Source organism: Mastigoproctus giganteus, chromosome 10 (assembly GCF_048544385.1).
Source record: "Mastigoproctus giganteus isolate SK-2022 chromosome 10, ASM4854438v1, whole genome shotgun sequence".
Classification (NCBI taxonomy): Eukaryota; Metazoa; Arthropoda; class Arachnida; order Uropygi; family Thelyphonidae; genus Mastigoproctus; species Mastigoproctus giganteus.
In genome coordinates this window covers 157,091,488-157,113,023 of record NC_143584.1, presented here as the reverse complement: position 1 = coordinate 157,113,023, position 21,536 = coordinate 157,091,488, and the positions used below count along the sequence as shown (strand labels likewise).

Sequence of the window (21,536 nt, the reverse complement as noted above, 5' to 3'; positions counted from 1 at the left end):
TCTCTGTACAGTTTCTTATTATACTCATCAGAGTCATTAGGCCTATAGCACACTCCTACTCTCAATTTTGATCTCCCAATGCTTATGTCACACCAAACTGACTCAACACTGCACTGTCCAGCCATGTCGACTGGCTTCACTTCCTTGGATTTTATGTGTTTCTTAACTAATAGCATAACCCCTCCTTCCTTCCTATCCATCCTTTCTGTAGATGTTGTACTCCCCAAATTCCAGTTCTGCATTCCTTATATCTGTGTGACACCATGTCTCTGATATCTCAACAATGTCTGCCTTTGATGCTTTGAGCAATACCTAAAATTCTTCAAATTTATTTACCAAACTCCTAGCACTGGTGTACACGCAACTATACATGCACCTGTTTCTATTCTTCGCTAAGATTCCAAGAATAACAAATGACACGTCAATGATGCCACCTGGCCCCAGAAACAATCCAGCACATCACTGCAGGATGATCACTCAGATGGATTACACTCACAGACACGAGTAGGTGGCTAAGATAATACATCAGAAGCTAGCACAAAAATAAAAGAAAGTTTATCGTATTACAAGTACAAGTCTCACGCCGTAGTATTAGAGACTTCTATTCACAGGCTATACTGGGACTATGCCATATTCATGGATAAGACGATCCGGCACAACAGATCAGACATAACACTCATCAACAAAAAAGGAAATGGCTAATTATCTGATTATCATAGTGGTGGCCAACCCCAGCAACCTCCAGAAAACTTACAAGGAAAAGATAATGAAGTACTCAGACCTGAGATAAGAAGTCAAAGTTATGTGGGATATGGAACAAGTAATGATCACCCCGATCATCATGTCAACCACCAGCATGGTGCCAAAGAACTTCCATAAAAACCTAGCAACAATAGGCCTCCCAGAGAACACTTACCTGGACTCAAGAGAGCTGTGATCCTGAACACGTTGTCACTGTTGGTAAGAGAGTTTCTCGACCAACAGTGACAATAATAATAGTAACTGCACACACGTAACCACTCCATGCACTTTGTACCAGTACCTGTCACGGTGTGGAAGAAATCCAATAAAGGAGAAAGATTTTTTTTTTTTTTTTTTTTTTTAAATAATAATATTAGAAAGGTGCCTGCAGTGGGCCAAAGATTGCTGGAATGAGGCACAAGAAAATGGGCTATCTATTCTAATGAATTATTGTTTCAGTCAAATTATGTATATAGCCAAATCAGGGTATAAAATAAACAACATGAAGCCATAAACCCATGCAGAATAGTGGCAGAAATGTTACATATTCTGTTGAAAGACTAGGGGTCTCTGACACCCATAAACTAATTCCAAGATGGCAGAGCTATTTAAACATCATCTGGGACCTGAGTATAAAGTACTTAGCCAAATAAAAACTATTAAGATTTCTATACTTAGTAATTAAATACAACTTTCATTTATTTATCAAATGTTCACTGGCTATATATAATCTTTGTGCTACTTTTTTTGGAAATAATCAAACTGAATGGAGCAAATGTACTGGAACTGATAACAACTTGTAAAACATCATTAGTAACTAATTTCTTTGCTAATTTCTATATTTGTAAAAGCAATTTTTTACAAGACATCTGTGCAACTCACTGTAAATTATCTAATATTTAGTAAGAAACACATTGCTTGCTATCATTAACTGAAAGTGAGTCAATTACAAATGATTAGCTATAGAAATTGAATTTTTTTGTAAGTAATTTATGCTTCAAATTGCATTATTTCTGTTTTCTGATATAGCTGAAATGAGAAATGAAATTAACTTAAAATGAAAACAATTTTGAAAAATATACAATATTAAATTACAAATGGAATTGAGCATCTGTAATTTAATACTGTAAATTTTTAATAAAATATTATAAACAACTATAAATTAAACAAAATTTACAGTGCTCAAAATAAGCATGTAGTCTCTCTTGAAGGGGGTTTACTGCTGCTTGCACTTGAATATAAAAGACAGTATGGTACTGCTTACTTATATAATAGAGACTATGCTACTGCAAATGGATCTAGATAAGTTGGGAAAATGGGCTGAGAAGTGGCAACTTAAGTTTAACATTGACAAATGCAAAGTACTGCATATGGGTAGCAGTAACCCAAGAGAAACATACCAACTGTGTGGTACTACACTCAGGGAGGTGGAAAGTGAAAAAGACCTGGGGGTAATTGTGCAGTTTGATATGAAGTTTTCTGAGCAGTGTCAGACAGACTGCCAGAACAGGTCATGGAGTCTTGTCAATGATATATAGGAATTTTGCTAGCAGGGACAGGGAGGTGATTATCCCGTTGTACAAGGCATTGGTCACATTGCTTGGTACTGTGTACAGGTCTGGAGGCCTAATTTTAGGAAGGATGTAGAGTTGCTAGAACGAGTACAAAGAAGGGCAACGAGATTGGTGAGGGGAATAAAGGGGTGCTTTTACCAAGAAAGGCTTAATTTCTGCAAATTGCAGCACCTGGAGAGTAGGCACATGCGAGGTGATCTGATTGAGGTGTATAAAGCCTTGAATGGGTTGAGCGAACTGAATGCTGATGGGATTTTTCCTTTTGCTCAGATTAAGAACCTGAGGGAGCATAGATTCAACTTGAGGAAAGACAATTGTAGAATAGATGTTCTGGAAATTTTCCTTTAGTCAGCAGGTAGTTGATTGGTGGAACAGACTTCCATCTTTTGTTGTGGAAGTTGATAGCCTAAATAAATATAAAGCTGAGCTGGACAGGCATTTAGAATGAATGGAGGGGTGAAATGGACAGGTTTGTTTTTTTTTTGGCTTATGTTGCGTAAGCTTCTTTTCTTGTATCATATATCTGTGCTAATGCTAATATGCTTTAATACTACCTTCATCTTGTACAATAAAGGTCAAAATTCTGACTGAATTTTTACCTTTTTTGTAAGTTGATAGGAGCAGGAGTAAGTGTTAACTTACTCCTGCTCCTATCAACTCTGGTTATTTCATCTGTGAACAGCTGCATCTACGTGAAGGGAATGGGAACATTGGAATGGGACAATTGAGATATTTTCAAATTCTTATCACTTCTTAGGAAAGTTTTTTTAAATCTCCTTCAGCTTTGGCAAATAACTGAAGTGACTTAACTTGCAGTATCTCTCTCTCTCTCTCTCTCTCTCTCTCTCTCTGTAGAAATTATTTTATTTTTAAAAACCAAATAGTCTCCTGGAGTGTCCAATTCAAAGGAAGCAGGTGACAAGTAGCAACAGCTGAATATAACATGTCCCAAACCCGTTCATCTAGATATCAAAAAGATTTTCTCTCTTCAAAACACAAGCTTTTTGAATGTTTTCTTACATTAAATATTAATTCAGAATCCACATAAGCTTCTTGCAAGCTATTATTTGATTATCATTATGTATTAAATATCTTTATCATTTTATTTAATTTTTTTTCTCTACAGTTGGAATGAAGATGTAAGTACAAAACAAATTTTTTTTTAAAAAAGTTTATATAAAGAGAAACAGAAAAACTAATAATTTGTCATTGGCATTCTTGTAATAATTAATACTATAATAAAAAAAGCATACCAAAATTCAAAATATTATAATATCTTGGTTTCAACGAAATTGTATTATTTCTTTGAAATAAACAGACAAGTGTTATTTTCAAATACTCACAGTTGCCGTAGTTCCAGCATCCCAGTATGAACCTGTCTGCACAGAAACATAATACTTCTGAGAATAAGTTGGATTATTATCTTCCAACCATACTACTGAAGGATTCTGGAGATTCTGGTTACCTGTCTTATATGCTGGAACCAGGAGTATGCAATAAATAATCAGCATGATAACTACAAATGTTACAGGAATAATGTATACAGTTGAGGAGATAAGATGGTTTGCTGAGATAGTAAATACTGCTGTAGTCACAGGCAAGGAATAATATCCAATATTTGATGGATAACTACATCTAGGAAGAAAAAAATAGTAATTTATATTGACAGATTTTATTCACTAAAATTTTTAGATTTTTTTATTCGTGCAACTTACTATAATTACTGTTTTTTACATTCCTATCCTATTTTTTTTTTATTATTATATTTAATTTTATTTGAAAATGAAATGCACAAGGCATAATTCTTATGGGTTTTGGTAATTACCAAAACCCATAATTCTTATGGGTTTTGGTAACAGTGTAAATACACCACAGTTAACCCGTAAATTTGAACTACATAAGAAGGCTGTAGAAGGCATCATTTTAATTGAATCTCATATTGTGGTTGCCTTCACAATGAGATAGCGGTATTGCACTGCTTCAAATAAATAACGCTTCTCTAGTAGAGAAGACTACTGCTATTTATTTTCAGAGGATACCACCACCCAGATGATCGTTTCGAAGCTATTGGGCTTCATCATTAGTGGGTGGGCAGGTACCCTGGTAATGCAACATGCCATCATGGTTGCGAAGTTGTATTGTGGATATAACTTTGCAACCATGATGGCATGTTGCATTACCAGGGTACCTGCCCGTCCACTGATGATGAAGCCCAATAGCTTCAAAACGATCATCTGGGTGGTGGTATTCTCTGAAAATAAATAACAGTAGTCTTCTCTACTAGAGAAGCGTTATTTACTTGAAGTAGTGCAATACCGCTATCTCGTTGTGAAGACAACCACAATATGAGATACAATTAAAACGATGCCGTCTACACTACTTACGTAGTTCAAATTTATGGGTTAACTATGGTGTATTTACACCGATATTATATTCCTACAAGTTTCTATTCCACACTATTTTCCCTATTCTCATATAAGAATCACTTGATGTCTTCTTTTAAAACTGTTGGAATCATTCAGTATGTTTTGTTATAGTTTTTCCTTTTTGGGTTATTAAAAGTACTGAGATTACAATTAACAAATTTATTGTTTGGCATTAGCTGTTCTAATTTTGTCACCCTCAAACTCTTATCTATGCCCACCAAATGATGCTTTTGCCTCACGACTGTTGACAGTACCTGAAAGCATGATGAAAAAATCATCTCTCAAAAGTTCATTGCCTCCAGGAAAAGAGGCAATTGTCATTCTCTGTCTATCAGTCTTCATCTCAGAAAGAAATAAAAGCTACTACTGAAATGGGAAACATTAGAGAAGGAATGGGTTATAATCATCAAGGAGTGCATCTCTAATCATCATTGTGTACATCTGTGGAATCAATGCCAAGGAGGATTTCTATTGTAATTGCTGCTAAAGGTATTAATAGTATTAACTAGGTATTAATTGAATTCTCCAATGTTTTGGCTTAGCAGTGTAGTGAGACTATTTATATTTTGGAAGCATAAAAGTTTTTTCTGTGCACAATTTTTTCTGTTAAATCACAGTAACATGATGGTCAAGTTCTTTGAGAGAGAAGGAATGTTTTACAACACTGCTATCACTACTCTCTAACAGTAGTAGTGACATCTTCCAACCAGTTATTAACATAATTTAATGCATGGTTTTTCAAGTAAAAACACCTATAAAGTGTTACTTGAAAGGCATTTGAATTAGTTTTTACTAATTCTAATGTCTTTGGAAAGACATTACAATTTGTTTTTACAGAAAAAAATTCTAAGCAACAGTCCGGCATCACCATATAGAATATAATGACAAAACATGGCATGGCAGTGAATGTAAAAATCAACTATGAATTGTTGTGCTTTATCCTTTATGGGAAGAAATGTGCAGTGAATTAATCGGATTTATCTTCCTAAATGTCTTTTTTGTGTGACTTTAAAAAAAAAAACCAATGGCTTTGAAAATGTTATTATATCAGTGTCAGAATGTTTTGATAGACCCCTCACACATGGAAGATATTCTCTGTTCAAAGTCAGATTTAAACATCAATTTTGTTACTTGAGACAAGAATATGAACATTTATTGCAGTAAGTAAACCCAATAATATACAATGATTAGTCAGTCAGGCTGCACTGGCAAATATGCAGCTAAGTTTTGCTGTAGTGGACTGCTGTTGTACCAGGAGGTATCAATATTCTGGAATAATAGTTGAAATTAGCACTGCTGAATTCGGATTCACTTCAGTTTATGCCATTGATAAGTTCCATATTACGAGGGAATTCAAGAAATAATTTTATATTCTCTCTCTCTAATTAAGATTACACACTCTCTCTCTCTAATATATCCAAATAAGAACAAGAGTGCAGAGAGCTTCAAGGTCAATAAAATGAATGCTATATGGCCTTAGAGAATTTATTAGAAGTTTGCAGGACTATCTTGTTCTTTCATTTGTTTTAGTGACTAACATGATTTAAATTGTTTATGCAATGCATTCTCCACTATCCTGAGTGTAATACTGCACAATTGGTATGTTACTCTGGGGTTACTGCTACCCATATGCAGTACTTTGCATTTGTCAATGTTAACTTCAGTTGCCATCTCTCAACCCATCCGTTTAACTTTTCTAGATCCTGTTGCAGTAGTGTACCATCCTTACTATCATTAACAATCCTACCAACCTTTGTATCATCTGCAGACTTAGACATTAAGCCTGATATACTTTAATCAATATCATTGATAAATACAGAAAGCAACAATGGACCCAACATGGACTCCTGGGGAAATCCGCTAATAAAATTTGTTCATGAAGAGCAGTGTCCACTGATTACTACTCTGTCTTCTCCCACTCAACCTTCCTTTTATCCATTGTAGCAACTTGCCCTTAATGCCATTCTGTTCCATTTTGCAAAATAGTCTTCCATGTGCAACATTATCAAAAGCTTTCCTAAAATCCAGGTACTGGACCATTTATCCGGATTCCAGAAATTACCAGAAAACTGGGAAATTTCAAATCTGGCAGGCTTTTTTTTTTTACAATGTGCAGGTGTGGAATACAGCAAGTGTGAATTTTAGCAATCAATCGCACGTCAGTTTCAGTATGACAGCTGCTGTGTACACTTGCCCCTCTACATTTATGTGATTATTTGTCCCAATTTATTATAATTTTCATTTAATACCATGTCTAAAAGGAAACATTTTGCACTCAGTATATCAAAGAAAGTAGAGTTACTTATGAGACTCAATAAAGGTGCTTCAGTGAGGCATTTGAGTGAGAAGCATGGTGTTGGTACACCTACTATCTATGATATCAAGAAACAGAAGGAACAGATATTTAAATTTTATGGTGACAGTGATGTGCCTAAATTAATGGAAAAGCAAAAAACTTTACACCAGTCAAGAGTATAGACATGGACAGAGTGTTGCTTGAATAGATTAGGCAGCGTCAGAGTGAAAAGTTTCCACTTGATTGTTCATCATAATGGCCCAAGCTAAACTTTTTCACAAGGAATTAAATCTGACAACTCCATGTGAATATTCATCTAGGTGGTTCAACAGATTTAAAAAAAGGCACGGCATTCACAAGCCGAAGGTTTGTAGAGAAAAGGTTTCTGCAGACCATGATACTGCAGAGGCATATTTAGATGAATTTGCCAAGTTGGTTTCTGTTTCTGATGAGGGACTGTCAGCTGAACAGGTGTACAATGCAGAATGAAACTAACTTCTTTATTCTGGTGTTACATACCAAGGAAATCATATGTAACACCAAATGAGTCAGCACCAGCAGGGTACAAGGATTCACCAGGGAACGACTTATGATTCTTGCATGTTCCAACGCAGCAGGCAACCACAAGTGCAAATTACTTACTGTTGGAAAAAGTCAGAATCCTAGAGCATTTAAGACAGTCAGGGTGTTTTCTGTGATTTATAAGGCAAAGAAGTAAGCTTGGATTACAACACAGATTTTCACCGATTGGCTTCTAAAGAACTTTGTGCCTGATGCGAGGGCACATTGTAAATCCGTGGGACTACCCGATGACTGCAAAATTATTTTAGTGCTTGATAATTGTTCTGCACACCCTCCTGCTGAAGCTCAAGTCAAGGACAATTATTTAGTTCTTACTGCAATTTCATTTACTTGCCTTCCAATTGCACTTCGCTAATTCAGCCTTTAGACTAAGGAATTCTTCGTGTGTTCAAGTGCAGGTACAGGGATGCATTTCTGCAGAAAATGCTAGACACTTGCAACAAAGGTACAGGGATAAAAGAATTTCAGAAAACATTTAATGTTAAAGATGCACTTTGGAGTGCAGCAAAGTCCTGGGATAATGTAAACGGCTGGCATAAACTATGGCTAACTAACTTATTTCTTGAAGGAGATGATGAACCTGATTTTTGTGGTTTTCATATGTCTGGTGAGTAAGAAATAGTTAAGAATTTATTGGAATATGCAAAAGGTTTGTCATGTGAAGCAGCCAAATCAGTTGATGAAGGGGTTATACAAGAGTGTATAAACTTTGATGGTGATGCTCTAGTTGTACTTCAACTCACTGATAGTGAAATTGTATATATGGTATTGATTGCTGATAAGAACAAATCAGATGAGATATGATGATAGTGCACTGAAAGAAGAGAAAGTTTCTATAGATAGGTGCATCAGCCTGACTGAGGAACTGATTTGGGAAATGGAGCAAAAGAGCTTCATCAGTGAGCAGCAAATGTGGATGTATAAAATACAAGAGGTTTTCATTAAAGAAAAAAAAAAGTATGAGCATATGAAACAACAGAATCTGCAGTCCATATTTCCAAAGATCAACCAGAAACTTTCAAGTAAAGTTCATTCTAAGCCTCAATCTTCAACCTCCAATACCTGTGCTTCTTCTCTTCCTGTACCAGTCACCCCAGATACGGAATTATCTTCAGATGAAGATTAGTGGATTAATATTGATTAAACAGATCCTGCTTTAGAAGTTTATTAATTTGTATCTGTTAAATACAGTTTCTTTCTTTACATTTCATTGTTTATTTTATATTTTAAGTATATATTAAGCCCTGGTCCAGAAAACCAGAAAATTCAGAAATCCAGGTCACCTCCGGTCACAAGCTTGCTGGATAAATGGTCCAGTACCTGTATATGATATCAAAATTATTTTTGGCATCCAGTTCCTTTGTGACTACATATAGTATCCAATCAAATTGGCCAGACAAGAATTCCCCTTAGCAAACCCATGCTGTGTCTGAATTATAACTGCCGTTTTGTCTAGACGATCCTACAGTGCTTCTTTAACCAGTGACTCCATTATTTTTCCTGGAACAGAAGTTAAATTAACAGGTCAGTAACTACTTGTGTGAATTGGGGAAACATTTGCACATCTCCAGTCCATGAGAACCTATTGGGTTCAAGGGTGCCCTTATGATCATGGCTAAGGGTCTCCTTACTTCCTTTGCTGCATCCTTTAATATAACTGGATAGATCCCATCCACCCCAGGTGCATTCCGTATGTTTAACTTCAGCACTTTCTCCTCCACTTTGCTCTCAGTTATTACAAAATCATTGAGCTCCCTGCAAGAGTATGATAAACTTCTGGCATTCCCCTCCCTGAATAACTCCTCATGTGTGAATGTAGATGCAAAATACTCATTACGTTTGTCACCTACCTGAGCATAATCATCAACAATCAAACCATCAATATCAAGTGGACCAATCTGATTCATTCTCTTTCTTCTAGAGTTTATATAAGTAAAAAAGTCTTTAATGTTTTTCTTTGCTTCCTTTGCCAAAGAATTCTCGTAATCTGCCTTTGCTTGCCTAACCTCCTTTATGACTTGATTACAGACTAGCTTATATCTGCCATTGGCTTCTGAGTCGCTTGATAATTTATATGCATCCCATGCATTTTTCTTCTCTGCCATGAGTTTCATTAGTTCACCTGACATCCATTCAGGCCTAAACCTGGAACAGTATTTCTTAGTTGATATGGAAAACCTAGTAGATTTCAAGATTAATTCCTTGAATGCTTCCCATTTTGATTTTGCTGTTGGTAACATCATCAGTTGTTATCATTGTATAGAATTTAAGAACTGTCTGAGACCATTGCAGTCACCTTTATGAAAGCAAAAACTCTTCCATTTACTGCTGATGGTAGTTAACATTAGCATTAATAGAGGCATATAATGCAAGAAAGCAAGCTTTTGCAGCATCAGCCAAAAAAAAAAAACCACTTCCATTTCCCCGCTCCGTTTGTTCAAAATACCTGTCCAGCTGAGCCTTAAATTTATTTAGGCTATCAACTTCCACAACAAGGGACGGAAGTCTGTTCCACCAACCAACTACCTGCTGGCTAAAGACAAATTTCTGCACACCTATCCTACATCTGTCTTTCCTCAATCTGAATTTATGCCCTCTCAGGTGATTATTCTGAGCAAGAGGAAGAATCCCATCGGCATTGAGCATGCTCAAACCATTCAAGGCTTTCAATTTATACCACTGAAAGTTTTTCAATTTATACCATTCAAACCATTCAATTTATACAACTGTATTAGATCACCGCGCCGGTGTCTGGTCTCCAGACACTGTAATTTGCAAAACTTAAGCCTTTCTTCGTAAGAGCAACCCTTTGTTCCATTCCTAATCTTGTTGCCCTTCTCTGTACTCGTTCCAACAGCTCCACATCCTTCTTGAAATGAGGCCTCCAGATCTGTATACAGTACTCAAGGTGTGGCCTGACCATTGCCATATACAAGGGAATAATCACCGCCTTATCCCTGCTAGAAAAATTCCTGTATATCATTGACAAGCCACCATGAGCTACTCTTGCAGCCCATCTGCACTGCTCAGAGAACTTCATATCTGAACATGCCTGCACAACTACCGCCAGGTCCTTTTCATTCTCTACCACTCTCAATGTAGTACCACAGATTTGATACGTTGCTCTGGGGTTGCTGTTTCCCATATGTAATACTTTACATTTGTCAATGTTAAACTTCATTTGCCACCTCTCAGCCCATCTGCTCAACCTTTCCAGATCCTGTTGCAGCAGCATAGCATCAGTAGTGTCCTTAACAACCCTGCCAACTTTGTATCGACTGCAAACTTGAACATTAAGCTTGATATACCATCATCAATATCATTTATAAATACAGAAAACAATAATGGATCCAACACTTAACCCTGAGGGACTCCACTAATAATATTAGTCCACGATGAGCAGTGTCCATTGATTACCACTCTCTGTCTTCTTCCCCTCCACCATCCCTTTATCCTTAGCAGCAGTTTGCCTCCAATGCCACACTGCTCCAATTTTAGCAGCAGTCTTCCATGTGCAACAGTATCAAAAGCCTTTCTAAGATCCAAATATATAATATCAAAGTTATTCTCTGCATCCAGTTCTTTTGTGACTGCATCATAGTATCCAATCAAATTGGTCAGGCAAGACTTTCCCTTACAAAACCATGCTGTGTCCAAGCTATAACTGAAGTCTTGTCTAGATGATCCTGCAGTGCTTCTTTAACCAGTGCCTCCATTAATTTTCCTGGAACAGAAGTTAAACTCACAGGTCTATAATTACTTGTGTCACCCTTTGATCCTCCTTTGTGAATTGGGGTCACATTTGCACAACTCCAGTCTATGGGTACCTCCCCTGAGTCCAAAGAGCTCTCATAATTATGGCTAATGGTTTCCTTACTTCCTTTGCTGCCTCCTTTAATATAACTGGATAGATCCCATCCACCCCAGGTGCCTTTTTTATGTTTATCCTCAACAATTTCTCCTCCACTTTCCTCTCAGTTATTACAAAATCATCTAGCTCACTGCCAGAGTTTACTTCACCTCTGGCATTCCCCTTCCTGAATAACTCCTCATGTGTGAATGTAGATGCAAAATACTCGTTTAGTTTGTTAGCCATCTGAGCAGGATCCTCAACTGTTGAACCATCAATATATAGTGGACCAATCTGATTCATCCCTTTCCTTCTACAGTTTACATAGGTAAAGAACTGTTTTCTGTTTTTCTTTGCATCCTTTGCCAAGGATTTCTCATAATCTGCCTTTGCCTGCCTAATCTCCTTCGTGACTTGGTTACAGACCAGCTTATATCTATCATAGGGTTCTATGTCAGCCATTAATTTATACGTATCCCATGCATTTTTTTTCTCTGCCATATGTCTCATTAGTTCATCTGACATCCATTTAGGCCTAAACCTTGAACAATATTTCTTAGTTGGTATGTAAAGCCTAGTACCTTCCAAGATACGTTCTTTGAATGCTTCCCATTTTGAATTTGCTGTTGGTAACATCATCAGTTGGTCCCACTGTATAGAATTTAAATATTGTCTCAGACCATTATAGCTGCCTTTACAAAAGCCCTTCCCTTGACCCCTGATGGTAGTTACTTCTTTGAGTAAATCCCACTTCAGCACACTGTGATCACTGCCCCCTAGTGGTTCCTTTATCTGCATGAAGAATCACTAATGATATTCAGATCAAGAGTATTACTCCCTCTAGTTGCCTCCTGAACATGCTGATGTAGAAAACAATCATCCAATAAATCCACAAAAGCCTTGCTAGTGTGTGAGTGACCAACCCACAAATTCCAGTCAACATCTGGGAAATTAAAATCCCCCATTATAAGACTCTCTGATTTACTGACCCACTCTATTTCCCTGTACAGTTTCTTATTATACTCATCAGAGTCATTAGGCCTACAGCACACTCCTACTCTCAATTTTGATCTCCCAATGCTTATGTCACACCAAACTGACTCGACACTGCACTGTCCAGCGATGTTGACCGGCTTCACTTCCTTGGATTTTATGTGTTTCTTAACTAGTAGCATAATTCCTCTTCCCTTCGTATCCAGTCTATCCTTTCTGTACACATTGTACTCCCCAAATTCCAGTTCTGCATTCCTTATATCTGTGTGACACCACGTCTCTGATATCCGAACAATATCTGCCTTTGATGTTTTGAGCAATACCTCAAATTCATCAAATTTATTTACCAAACTCCTAGTATTGGTGTACATGCAAGTATATATGCACCTGTTACTATTCTTAGCTACCCTAACACAACCCAACCCAACCCAACCCAACCCATGTGTTTACTTGTACTGCAATGACTCCCAGCAGTCTATGAAATATCCTGCATCTTGTTTTCCAGGCTGCTGCTCATTCCAATAGAAGCAGTTGCAAGAATAACTTTCACCTTTGCCTGTGACTACTCTTAATCTATTACTCTCTGAATCTCTCCCAAGCTAGCAGTTTTCCGACCCACCTAACACTGCCCTGATAGCATCAACAAATAATCGTGCACGCTTTCTATTTAAGTGTATCCCATCACTGTAGAAGCAGTCTCTCCTGTTACTTTGACTAAATCCCACATCAGTACACTGTAATCACTGCCACCTAGTGGTTCCTTTTTCTTCAGGTTATTAACGCATGAATAATCATTTCTGATAATTAGATCAAGAGAATTACACCCTCTGGTTGTTTCTGAAACATGCTGCTGTAGAAAACAATCATCCAATATATCTACAAAAGTCTTGCAAGTGTGTGAGTAACCAACCCACAAGTTCCAGTTAAAATTGCCATTATAAGACAATATGATTTACTGGCCCACTATTTCTCTGTACACAGTTGCTTGTTGTAATCATCTGAGTTATTAGACCCATAACATACTCCTACTCTCAACTCTGCTTTCCCAGTGCTTATGTCACACCAAACTGATCAACACTGCACTGTCCAACCATGAAAACTAGATGCACTGCCTTAGATTTTATGTGTTTCTTAACAAACAGAATGACCCATCCTCCTTTTTCTATCTGTACACATTGTAATCCCCAAATTCTGATTCTGCATTCCTTATCTCTGTGTGACACCACATCTCTGATATCCCAACAATATCCACCTTTGATGTCTTCACCAGCACCTCAAATTCAACAAATTTATTCACTATACTCATAGCATTGGTGTACATGTAAGTATACATGCACCTATTCTTACTGTTAATTACCCTAACACAGCCCATGTATTTACTTGTTCCATGATAACTTCCAGCAGTCCTTGAAATCCCCATCATCTCACTTTCCAGGTTGCTGCCCATTCCAATAGATGCAGTGGAAGAATCACTTTCACATTTGCCTGTGGCTACTCTTAATCTATTACTCTCTGAATCTCCCCCAAGCTAGCAGTTTTCCGACCCACCTAACACTTCCCTGATAGCATAAACAAATATTCTTGCATCCTTTCTATTTAAGTGTATCCCATCCCTGTAGAAACGATCTCTCTTGTTAACAAGCACAGACCACACTGAGAAAAATTATACCCCATGGGCCTTGCACAATCTCTCCACGGCTGAATTGATTGACAAGGCTCTTATCATATACTCCCTCCTATCATGTCTGGGCAGAATTGCAGACACTTTCAAATTTATCCCTAACTTGCAACTTTTTTTTCAACATTGATCTGTCTTGAAGTAAGTCTGCAGAGCTGCTACTCTTAATGTCATCAGTATTACTATTAGTATTAGCAATGGCCACATGGTGCAAGGAACCAATGGCTTATGCTGCACCAGCCAAAAAAAAATAATAATAATAATAATAAAATAAAATAAAATAACAAAAAATAAAAAAATAATAATAAGAAAATTTAAAAAAATATAATAATTAACAAGAGAAAAGGAAATAGACAACCTATGCGAGGTAATTATCCAGCTGACCTTTGAATTTCCCCAAACTGTCAGCCTCTACCACCCATGTAGGCAACTATTCCATTAATTTATAACTCACTGGCTAAAATAAAATTTCGTGCAATCCACTCTAAACATCCCCCTCCCCATAACTTGAAATTATAGCCTCTTGTTCTAGAATCATTTATAACCTTTAAAATTTCATCCTCATTCATTTTGCTTATGTCAAGCAAAGTGTAAGTTATTTTGGGTTACTGTTCCCCAGGTGTAATACCTTACACTTTGCTGGATTAAATCATAGCTTCCATTTTTCTGACCATCCCTGAAGTCTATCTAGGTCACTCTGCTTGGTGGTGATCATTAACTACTCTACCAATCGTTACATCATCCACAAATTTAGACATCTCACCCTCTATCCTTTCATCAATGCCATTTATGAAATTAAAAAACAGCAGTGGTCCTAATACTGATTCTTGGGGAACCCCACTTCTTACATCAACCTAATCTGAGGAATAACCATTTATCACAATCCTCTGCCTCCTGCCCTGAAGCCATCCAGCTATCCATCTAGGATTTTCCGTGATTCTAACCTGTTTCAGCTTATAAAGTAACTGCTCATGTGGGACTGAGTCAAATGCTTTGCTGAAATCCAAATAAACAATGTCAAAATTATTCCCTAAGTCTTGAGTGACCCTGTCAAAACAGCTAACCAGATTAGTTAAACATGATTTTCCCTTTCCAAATCATGCTGAGTATCCTTCAGAATTCCATTTCTATCTAAGTGATCCTGAATTCCACCCTTGATCATTGTCTCTATGGTTTCCTCTACTACTGAAGTTAGACTAACTGATCGGTAATTTCCCACTTCACTCTTAGAACTGCCCTTATGTATTGGAGACACATTGGCACTTTTCCAATCCAAAGGAATCACTCCCGAGTCCAGTGATGCTCATAATTAGCCTCAATGGTTCAATGAACACTCACTTTCCACCTCCCTTAAGATTATAAGGTAACATCAACACCAGAAGCCTTACTGTCCTATAGGCTCAAAAGTTTTTTCATTAAATAAACATGTGAAATTTCACCATCATTAATTACATTTTTTACAAATTCACTCCTATAATTTCTCATTGACGTAAGGGTTTACATCAATGAGAAATTATGGTAACGTATTAGTGCCAATGTGTAAAACAATATCGCCCTTTGTGCCCATAAAAGATGATATCTGCTGCTCTACAACATCATCAACTTTTGTCCCTGGCAGACATATCCTGGTCATACTCCATTTATTCTTTTTGCACAATATATATCCTGTCTCCCTGAAAACAGAGTCACCGACAATAACTAGCTCCTGTGGGACCAGCACATTCTGCCCTGAAAATTGCTGCTGCTGTGTTGCCTGATGCACAAGAGTGAGTTCTGGCATTGAGTTGGGCAGCTGAGAGTTTGATGGGAACCCCATTTTAATTCCTTCAAGGGCATCTACCCTACTCTTCAAACTCTCATAGACACCCATCAGAATGTTGAGTTGGCACCTATTTTCTTGACATCCTCTGCACCTAACACACACACACACACACACACACACACACACACACACACACACACACACACACACACACACACACACACTAAGATTCCTTGGCTATACCATGTCCTGTTCCAGAAAGGCCTGCAAACATTTCTCAAGTTGCACATTTTTTTTGGCTGTGATGCATTGGAGAACTGCCCCCCTTCGGTTCTCCCCAAGCTACAGCACTCCCGCTACTTTGTGAAAGTTGCTTTGCTGCCCTAGCCTGGGGCATAATTCCATTTAAATACAATGTAATTAATTAACAATAAAAATTACTAAGGTTAATAAATTTAATTGATTAATTGGCTATACTATACTTGACTGACTATACTATACTATACTATACTATAGGTGCCTCCGTAGCCAGGTGGGCAGGAGCAGCAGTGTGTAGCACATGCTTCTTCAATTAGACTAGGGTTTGAGCCCATGACCACCAAATATGGAGAATGCGGAAAGGTCAGAGAATGACCACCACACAATCCCAGAGCAATATGGCCTTAGTTGTAATGCTCCTAAAAACCAAATAACAAACTATACTATACTTGACTGACTATACAATACTATACTAAGCTAATGCAGTGATATGTAATCACTATATAGTTTTACACTATACCTTAGCTAAGAAATTTGAAATATATTCTATACTGTAACGATCACAATGTTAATTTAGTTATATCCTTGGAAAAATACAAAAGATATATGCCCAAAAGTGATTAAACCTTCAAAATACTTATTTATTACAATTAAAATCCTACTATTCTTATGCGCTATGGTTCATGCTACGATATTCCTGCCAAAGCACTGTTACAATAACAGTATGAGTAGTGAATTGAAACTTACAAAATCACTAGCTAAATTTAAAAAATAAGCTAACAAATGCTACTAAGTTTATTTAATCTATTTGTAAAACACAAATTAATACATTAATTAATCAGAAATATGATAAAATTTCTAAGAAAACTTATCCATTTGCAAGAGTTCCAAAAGCCTGCATGCATCTTCACACCTACAGTCACATTCCCAGCAATTTTCCCTTCCCTCACTTCAACACACAAGCACAGTTCTATGGCTATACACTGTGAATAAAGATTGTGATAGTTTTATAGTAGAAGATATGTAAGTAGAAGATATGTAAGTAGAAGATATAATTTTGATTTCACACAGCATCTGACTGCTATCTACAATTCACCAGTCAAACATAAATTATCTATAAACACACACATATATATACAGTGAAACTTCCCTTTAACGGACAGCCATGGGGAACGAAAATGTGTCCGTTAGAGAGAAGTGTCCGCTAACAAGTAGTCTGAGGGACGAAAAAAAAAAAAAAAAAGAAAGAAAAATACATACAGTAATCACTTATTTTCTTCTGCACCTTCTTCTGGCTGATAATTTTGTTTTCAACATTTGTTTGGAGTGAAGAAACCATCGAAAGTCCTTCAGTATCTTCTTCAGCGGCGAAAAACATTTTTAAACGATCGATTTGTATGAGCGCTTCTTCTATTTTCATTGGTGGTTCGTCGTTAATATGTTCTTCAACAGAATGACCTCCTTCATTTCTTCATCCTCATGAGGAACTTCTTGAAAAATATCAATGATAATGTCGTTGATATCTAGAGCACCATCTTCTGCAGTGAAGTTCGAGTCTATATCTTTGTAGCCAGGGTCACTTGTAGCGGAAGTATCATACATTATCAATAGATGTTGAAGTTTTGTTCTTCTTGGTACTCCACATTGCTGTTCACAACTTCAATTTTTGCGTTTGAGAAGCCAGACTTTACAAAACAGTTCACGACAGTTTGTTTTCTAATTGCGTTTACTGAAGAGGAAATCCATTGAATCGCATTTAGGATGCTGATTTTCTTTGCAAGGTCACTCGCACGTGTTACATCGTTCATGTTTGCAATGAGATGTCTTAAAACTCGTTTTCTGTAGTGAAGTTTAAAATTTTTTATTATCCCTTGATCCAAGGGCTGACACTCTGCAGATGTGTTTGGTGGCAGAAAAACGATTCGAATGTTAGACAATTCAATGTGCGGGTGAGATGCAGCATTATCCATGAAAAGAATAATTTTTCTGTTTTGACGAATCATGTTTTGGTTAAAGTGACTTATCCATTCGCTCATGATATCTCGTGTCATCCACACTTTTTTATTAGACTTCCAGTCAACATTCAAAAGATTCAACTTTATGCCCTTGAAACAACGAGGATCTTGTGGTTTTCCTATAACAAGAGGTTGTTCAAAGTCTCCAAGCATATTTGTACACAATAGTACAGTCAAGCGTTCCTTAGGAATTTTTCCGCACTGGCACTTTTCGTTTTTTAGACTCATTGTTTTTTCAGGAAGAGCTTTAAAAAACAACCCTGTCTCGTCACAGTTGTAAATATCTTTAGCTTCAAAATCACGACATAAATCTTCCAATTGGACGGTCCACTCTGTTACAACCCCAGTATCAACAGATCCACCTTCACCACTTATGGTTTTCCAAGAAATTTTATGCCGAGTTTTGAACTTGTCTAGCCATCCCACAGAAGCTTTGAACTCATTTACTCCCATTGATTTCGCAACCTCCAAAGCCTTTTCCCTAATAATAGGCCCATTAATGGGAATTTTTTTAGCACATTCGCAAGAAAACCACTCATGCATAACATTGTCAATTTGAAGTCCAACAGTTTTCGGGAATGATTTTTGAAACTGATCATTTCCGTGTTGCCAAAATTGTTTGAGCAGTTCATTTTTTCCTTTAGGATGTCGCTTACCTGGGTCTTCCCGATTTTGAATTTTGCAGTGAGATTGCAAACACTATTTTTTTGCCGATTATACGCATTAATGAGTTTGACTTTATCTTTTAAAGTTAAATGTTTACGAGAAGACATTGTGCACTTCACACAACACTGAACAAAACTGAAAACTGAAACTGAAAAGACGAAAGGCCGACCATATTCCCGCCCCTGCACACACCGAATTCATCAGAAGTTTTACACGTGCCTTAAAATTCTTGAAAAAGGGCTTAGAATCGCGACGTAAACCTTGATAAAATTCAGAGAATCGGAAATAGAAAATAAACACACGATTGAGGCAATACGTGGAAGAAACGTTCCTAGAAAAAAGGGCCGTGGGCTCGCCCGCTGTCCGTTATGGGGAGATCAAAATTAAGTGCTAATCTAAACGAAACAGTGCAGATTGCCTGTCCGTGTCCGTTACAGAGAATGTCCGCTAGAAACACATTAAAACCAATAGAGGTGAGTTGGGGAATTTGAAAATGTCCATTGTAGAGAGATGTTCGTTAGAAGTTTCACTATATATATATATATATACATATAGATATATATATATATATATAATATATATATTTTTTTTATTTATTTATTATTTATTTTTTTAAATTTTGCTGTTTATTAAGTATGACTATTTCATCTTTTAAGAGGTGAGATGATAAATTACTTCATATAAAAAAAGAGCACAACTAAGACAGAGGTCTGAAAGAAACTGAGAAAATTTTACCAAAATACCTCAGCTCTAATTTAATTTCTTTTTGATATACCAAAATAAATTAGAGTTGAAATCAAAATGTGAACAAAGCTTTCTGCTTCTATTAAAGAGATTATGGAATGGTTATAGATTTTGATTCGCTCAAAGAGGGGCTGCTAGAAAGAGAAGATTGGGAAACACTGAACTGCAATCTTGCACATTGACTTGCCATTCAAAAGCATTAGCATACCAGTGCCAGTCACCAGCTACAAGCTTTTAAAAGGGGTTTTTTTTTTTTTTTTTTTGACATTCTACAGTTTCTTACTGTGTGTATAATGATGCAATCATTTTGCGAGACATCTGAATGGGAATCAAAATAGCCATTTATTCATTCTACATGCATTCTTTAGTTCTCCATAAGTTGTTGCCTAATTGCATTATTGAAATGCAATATTGCCACATTTTCCACAGTCCTTTCTCGTTATTTTTATATTTATTCCATGTACAATTTTTATTTTCATAAATAACTACTGCTTGTGTTTTAAAACTGTATTTTATAGTGAATTAACAGACTTTGATAAGAAAAATGAATGATATGTTTAACTTCTATTTGTTCATTTTACCATGACATGAGCTCTACTATAGCACCATTGCCACTATTTGTCAGATAACCCTTTAGAAAGAAAGACAGATTTGTCAGATAATTTAGAAAGAAAGGATCCAGCTCTCAACAGTATGCTCAAGACTCCAGCTTTTTTTTTTTTTTTTTTTTGTTGGCACATCGGCTTCTGTGGCGTTAATGCATTTTGCATTTTACTCTGACCCAAGCCTGAGGCGGGATTTGAACCCACGACCTTTGGATTGTCAGGCAGGCACTTTACCACCTGGCTATCCCGGTCGGCCTCCAGCTTTGTGCATTAATTACTAGCATTATTCTAATATCAATGAATTGTGTGCGACTAGAAAGCCAATTTAAGTTATCCTGGATGGACAACAAATACTTAATATATTTTTCCAATTAAGACTATAATGCATTAGGGCTTATGCCTTAAGCTGCAAGAAAGTTAGACTATGTACAAATTAGTGCAAATGCATCATGTTAGTACACAGCCAATTCTAGATAAGCACATTATTTGCAAAAGCGGCATCGTTTAAGTCATATCTCATATTGTGAATACCTTCCCAACGAGTTGCCATGACATTGCACTACTTTGAATAAGTAACGATTCACCTAAAGGAGAAGACTATTGTTACTTATTCTCAGTGGATACCACCACCCAGACGGCATCGTTTCAGGACTCTTTGGCCCTACTGCATTTCAATAATGAAATTAGGCAACAACTTCAGGAGAACTAAATTATGCATGTAGAATGAATAGATGGCTGTTTTGATTCCCATTCAGATGTCTCGCAAAATAATTGCATTATTACACACACAGTAAGGAACTATAGAATGTCAAAAAAACCCCCTTAACAATAGTCTTCTTCTTTAGGTGAAGCGTTACTTATTCGAAGTAGTGCAATGTCATGCAACTCGTCGTGAAGGTATTCACAATATGAGATATGACTTAAACGATGCCGCTTAAATAATTTGCTAATAAAGGAATTGGCTGTGTACTAACATGATGCATTTGCACTAATTTGTACATAGTCTAACTTTCTCGCAGCTTGAGGCATAAGCGCTAATGCATTATAGTCTTAATCATCTTATACACCATCAGGCATCTCTCATATTGTGGAGTTATACTTCATAACTGTTTTGCCATCATTACATCACTTGGGTACCTACCCACCCACCCACCGAAGAAGGGCCAAATAGCCCTGAAACAGCACCAGGGGGAGCCTGATGATGTCCGGAGTTTCCAAGAATAGGTAACAACAGCCTTCTCCACTGGGGAAAAGCGTTGCCTATTCGAGGAGTTTATTGAGTGGTGTGAGTTGGAGTTATTGTCCCTTTCATTCTTCTACACCGTTTCTTTTCCTCTTCCACTCTT

The 21,536-nt window shown here is 36.9% G+C and overlaps 1 protein-coding gene across 1 annotated transcript in view; it reads right to left on the bottom strand.

The window, feature by feature from the left end:
* Positions 1-21,536, bottom strand: part of LOC150079403 (polycystin-1-like protein 1) — a 445,550-nt gene that overhangs the window by 189,285 nt on the left and 234,729 nt on the right. The window contains exon 24 of the mRNA XM_090383053.1: positions 3,659-3,950. Within this exon, the coding sequence (XP_090239179.1) occupies positions 3,659-3,950 (292 nt within the window). The remainder of the gene's footprint in view (positions 1-3,658; positions 3,951-21,536) is intronic.